The sequence below is a fragment of the Apis dorsata genome, unplaced genomic scaffold (genome assembly GCF_000469605.1).
Source record: "Apis dorsata unplaced genomic scaffold, Apis dorsata 1.3 scaffold_53, whole genome shotgun sequence".
In the NCBI taxonomy this organism is placed as follows: domain Eukaryota; kingdom Metazoa; phylum Arthropoda; class Insecta; order Hymenoptera; family Apidae; genus Apis; species Apis dorsata.
Genome location: NW_006263354.1, coordinates 262037 through 268093, shown reverse-complemented (window position 1 = coordinate 268093; position 6057 = coordinate 262037). Strand labels below are relative to the sequence as shown.

The window sequence follows — 6057 nt, the reverse complement described above, 5'->3', positions numbered from 1 at the left end:
CGTCCCACGGCCGCCGTTCCCTCACAAAAGAGAAAACCGGCGGTTGCAAGGATACAAGAGGAATTAAGTTGTCGTTTCCCCGGACGCAGGGTGAACCAAGTTCCGCGAAGATGAAATATTCATAGGGCGGCGATGGAAGGACAACACTTTACATACGGAACGTTGTAACGTTTGGACGACTTTCCGTTTTTTTATTTCTCTCTCTTTTTCTTTGAAAAGTGAACGAAATCTCGAGCGGGCGAGGTGCTACGATTTTTCATCGGGAAAGGGAAGGGAGATGACAAATCGCAACGCGGTTCGACGATGGACACGTGGACGTGCAAGTTTTCGCAAGTTTCGAATTTACTTGTTCGATGGAATTTCTCTCTCTTTCGATTTCCTGTCGTTCGTTCTGTTCTATTCGCGCGGAATCGTTGCGAAAGGGTCGATCAGCGGCAATTATTGGCCGCGAAAGAAAACGATCGAGTTTGGCGATCGAATCGATCGCGCGTCCGCTCGATCCATTTCCGCTAGGAGAGTGATTATTTCTTCGAAGGGGAAGGGTTAGTTTTTCTATTCGGCAACAACAACAACAACGTGTGGTCCGAGTTTGTTACTCCCGACCTCGGATAGTGGATTTTGAACGCGTCCAATTTTCGTAAGCGGGGGAGTAAAATGTTATTTTGGGACATTTGCATCGACCTAACTCGAATTGGATAAAACGAGTTTCGAGGATTTCCCACCTCGAGCAATACCGAAATTTGCAGGAAGCAACAGGATGAAAGGGAGGAGGGTGAAATGTGGATGGAGAAAAATATGCGACCGAAGCTGTGCAAGCTAACGGAATTATATTCAAAGGAAGACGAGTTCTCGTGAACTACTGTCGCAAACTGGAGAGTCATTTGTTTTCCACTTCGCCCGTCGTATTGTGTATCCGTTGTTGTGGTCGCAATCCATTTCATAATTTAATTTTTCTCGACCGATACATAAAGAAAAAAGAAGAAGAAGAGAAAGAGAGAGAGGGCAACTTTCCCCCCTTGTCCCTCTCGCAAAAGTACTCGCCCGCCTTTCCATTCGTTCCATTTTGTTAGTCAGTTTCTGTCGAATCGATAAACGCATAAATAACCCAATCATAATAAAATATTACCCGTTTGACCAACTTATTCCATTTATTCGAGCAAATCCGCCTCGGTCCACTTGTCTTCATCGCGACAGCGTTTATTTCATTCGTCGAGCAAGATTGCCTTCTATCCCTTGTTCGATCATAATTGTTTCATTCTACTTATCCCATCAAGCGTGCCTCGTTCTACTCGTCCAATCATAACATTTATTCTACTCGCTCTACTCGATTACACGAGTGTTATTCATCCGACAGCGATTTCTCTTATTACCGTGGTGTGGTTCGCCCATCCCGTCGAGTGAAATTTATTTATTTGCAAATTGGCGAATTTTTTCTTCAACAATATTTTTTCTTACACCTACGTTTTTACTTCAAATGTAAAAAAAAAAAACCGCGTTTCGCGCGGTGTACGCGCGTACGATATGCATATGTATCGACAGCAATCGTTCAAAAAGAAAATACTTCACACTGGAACTGCGATCTATCGATCGATGCGAGAGCTACCAGGGCGATCTATCGAAAAAGGGACCAGCATCGACATCTGTCGGCGGAAAACACCTGTCGACGGGAAAATCTACCCCACAAAAGTGTTGTTAGAAAACGAAAAAAAAAAAAAAAAAAGGAAAAAAAACAGAAAAGAAAGGAAAGGAAAAAAAAGGAAAAAAAACAAAAAAGAAAGGAAAGGAAAAAAGAGAGGAGGAGGGAGGGGAGAAAAAAAAAAGAAGAGGAAAAAAAACTTGTCAGAGAGAACTCTAACTATCGTCAAACTGGCTCGACTCGCCAGGTTTGAGTTGATCGCCGCGGCGAAACGATACGTTCTTTTATCTTTGAGCTCTGCTCCCTCCATGTGGCCCTTCACGGGGATTAAAAAGTCGTAAAAGAACGTTCACAGAGAGGCACTTGGCGCCGGTGAAACGCGGAAAAACACGTAGAGAGAGAGAGAGAAAGAGAGAGAGAGATAACTGCGGGCGATAAAGGGGCGAAAAAAAGGGGGCCAAAGTGAAAGAAAAGTGAAAGAAATCTAAAACCTTCTCGTCTTTTCCAACTTTTCTTCCTCAACACGAGCGGAAACGGTGACGATCCATCCTCTTCCTGCTCCTCTTCTCGTTTTTCCAGATTTCCCCTCGCCGCCTAGGAATCTTCATTAAATTCATGTCATCCCCGAAAACCACTCGATTCAATTAATTCAACCAACGTCCCCTCGTAACTCTTCCGTTTAATCGCTCGTACCTGTTCGATAAGAATCGAAACGACCATGGGATATCCATAGTTGGCGAATATCACGCGGATATATCGATTCTCCCTTGCGATTTTATTGCACCTTCTTTGGAGAATCGTTAAAAATATAAACCTTCTCGAGAATCGTTTCCCTTGTCCCAACGAAAATTCTCTAGAATCTCGAGTTGAATCTCGAGAAAGGAAAATTCGTCGTGCTCGAAAATTCAAAACTTGTTCTTAACTCTTATTAAGCCTTCAACGAGGCCTGAAAAATTCGATTCTTCTGAATTTCACGACGAGAGAAAGCGTGATAATCGAACAGGATCTATTCGCGGTGATCTTGCAAAGAATCTTCGTAAAAGGAGATAAAAGGCCAGGCAGGAAAACACGTGGCCGTGGCATAGCCATGTAACAGTCGAGGAAAAACTCATTACCCGGAACTCAAAGTTGAAATAAAAGCAAGAATGAGGTATAGAGGCAGAGAAAAAAATAACATTTTTCGTTTTTCAAAAAACATTCTACGTTAAGCGCCTGCATATACTCGATACGTATCTCGATATACACCCCCAAATAACATCTCGACCATCATAATCCTTAACAGAAAGAACGAGTCGACGAGTCTCGAAAAATTACACTTCCGGGCCATGTTGTACAACAACCGCGTCACGTTAACCATCGATTCTTGCAATAGAAATTTCCTGCAGGAACACCGTTCCTGGAGGACGATAAGACGTGGCTCTCGCGAAGCCAGCTCGTCCAAATTACGCCTCGTTCGAGCTGGGTTAATCGACCCTGTCCAGATCGGATCTGCTCTCCTTATCTAAATGGACCAAAAGTCTTTCAACGCGCGGAAGATAGGGAGCGTTGCTCGTATCTCGATCGACGAGTCAACAGATTCTCCCGTGGCGAACCAAATCACATAATGATTAATGGGAAACGAACGAACAAACAGGATGGACGCGTGTGTATTTTTCTCTCGATGGGGCCGGCGACGGTTCGTTAAAAACGTGACAATAACCGGTTGTGTGCGGCGTGACGTTGTCATTATATACTGGAGGAGGGGATCAAGCTAGAAATAGGACACCACGATCTCGAAAGCTTCAGCTTTTGCGTTGCCGCGTCGCGTTATGATGCGCAGCAATGGAATTAAACGGAGAGGCTTCCCTTTTTCTAACGCGTTACTCTTTTTCCCTCGTTTCTACGATGAAATAATGGTCAACGCTGTAATTCTTCCGTTTGTTTCGCGGAATAATCAGCGTTTCTCCGAGCGTTGTCGCTGTAGCAACTTTGAAAACGCGTGCATCTTGTAAAAAAATGTCAATAAACAATTGTTCGATTATTGTCGAATTTCCAAGATGCTTAAAAAAATTTATTTTGGTATTCTTCATCCGTGTGATGATAAAGTGGTATTGGTGTCGAAACGGATGAGGGGAGAAATTTCTCGATGTCCGGTTACGAATTCTTTTTTTTTTACAGATAATGGATAGATCGTAACACTTTGCGCTATTCCTCGATCCTTTTTCCCCCGTTTAAAGTATATAAACGGGGGATAAACCGAAAAGAGGGGTGCGAAAACACGTATCGCGAAAAATTTCGAACGTGAGTCGAGGGGATAGACGATACGAGGGGGTTGATGTAAATGGGATTTGATAAAACGTAGGCGAGATTAAAATGCTGCTCGGCAACTACTACGGAGATCTCATTTTTATCTTTGGAGGAGCGGAGGCGGCTTTTAGAATAATGAAACGTGAGCGGGTCACGTTCGATGAATGATCAACGGGGCGCTTTTGGAATCTTTGTGAAAAAAAAAGAAGAGAAAAAAGAGAAAGAGAAGTTCAACGAGCAAAGGTGAAGGTATCGAGTTTAAGAAATGTCTAAAAGTCTTTCGTATTCTTCGCAAAGACTTCTTTCGATATCGATGCATATACATTAATATACATATATATACAAGAAGCATTTCGTTCCTTCAAATTCCGTAGATTCCTCATATTCTAAAACGTTGATCACGAATTTGTTCTGTTATCAATCGAGAGACATCGATTTTCTGCGGGAATCTTGCGGCCACCTATTTGCGGTTAATTCGAAATGTCGGTGTGAACTTCTTCCTTTTCTCTTCTGCCTATCGACAAGATCGATCTCCGCGAACAACGACCCACGCAATAGCGACACAAAGGGCTATTGTACCGGATCCAAGGGTCGACGTTAGTTTTACCTGCAGCGACCTGACCCGGTAATCGACGAAACGCGATTACCGCGTTTCATGCACAGACGGCCCGATAGTTCCGCCTCCGTTCAGCCGGCCGATGGATTCCACTCCCTGCGGCTTGTTTCTGAGGCCAGATATCGATGCGAAACACTTGTTGGATAATATCAATCCTCTTAACTTGCGCGACAGATATAGGAAATATTTAACTAGCCAATTTATCGCGTTCATAGATCGCGATGGGATCTGTTCGATTGCGAAAGTAAGGAAAGTAACGTGTCGTTGAACTATTCTTTTCTTGATTCGTCACGAAATTATAATTTTCGTGCGCGGCGAAAATAACTTGTGGTGTGAAATAATAATTGGTATCGTTTTTTAATAAAACTCTCTGTCAATTTCTCGCAAAATTCTTTCATTCGTCATCCTTTCTCGCTCGAATTTTAAACGCGTTTTAACGTTTTATCGTTTTCGAAGAGTTGTTTCGATCCTTGTCTCTCCTTCAAACAAAAGCAAATAATAAGTCCGTTCATTCGTATCCCTCGATATCTTAATAAATTCGAGAATTCGCGTTTGAGATTTAATTCTCTCAAGGAAAAATTGAGAGAAAATTCTTGGTGTATTTCTGCAACCGCCATCGAGTGTTTCGATTGAATATTCGGCATAATTTACGAGCTTCCAGTTTCATTTTTGCGCGAGATTCTTTCCATCAGAGGAAACGACTTTCACGTGTGTATATATATATATATATATCTATGCCGAGTGTGGTGCAATCATCCATGCGTACCGTTCCATTTTCCATTTCGAGAGAGAAGAACATCGATACAATCGAGCGTTCTGGATTAACATGCATTTTTCCCATCGAGGAATCCCGATGACGCGTATCGTGGTACGCGATCGTGATGATTTCGTCGAGCAATGGGTATAGATATATATTTTCCCCCGATATCGATAATCCTTGGATATCGTGGCCTGGTGATTACTATCCTGGAATTCGTCGCATTTTTCGACGCGATTCCATTGAGAAACGAGGAGGAACGCGATTGCTCCATGTTCGATGTTCCATCCACTGGTACACCACGGGCCAAAAGTTTCGTGTCACCGATTCGTTCCAAGAATTGAACGAAAGAGAGAGAGAAAGAGAAATAAAAAATAAAACAATCAGAATAATTTTTGTTAATTTGAATATCGAATCGAATTTGTAAAAAAAATCTATCAAAACGTAATAAAAATTTTTATCGCCCTTCATATCGAATTAATAAAAGATATACCTACAAGGCAATTTAAAAATCTATCAAAAATTCGAATAAAATTTTTATTCGAATTTTCAAACATTCCGTAACATTGATTTTTCGAATGTTAAATTGAAACTTTTATTGCCATGTGACTGTGCGAAATCGATATACAAAATAGGCTTCGTTCCAAACTTTTCGCTCGGTAATGGGATTCTTATTGGAAAGAAATATCGGAAAAATTGCAAGTTTCATTTATAATCCCTCGTCTTCCGATATCATTGACGGCTATTCATCGAAGAGATAAA

At 42.0% G+C, this 6057-nt stretch overlaps 1 protein-coding gene across 2 annotated transcripts in view; it reads right to left on the bottom strand.

The window, feature by feature from the left end:
* LOC102674111 (5-hydroxytryptamine receptor-like) overlaps window positions 1-504 on the bottom strand; it is a 45566-nt gene extending 45062 nt beyond the window's left edge. For both annotated transcript variants that reach the window (XM_006609388.2, XM_006609389.2), the window contains exon 1: window positions 490-504. In XM_006609388.2, the coding sequence (XP_006609451.2) occupies window positions 490-504 (15 nt within the window). The remainder of the gene's footprint in view (window positions 1-489) is intronic.
* Window positions 505-6057: the final 5553 nt, after the last annotated feature.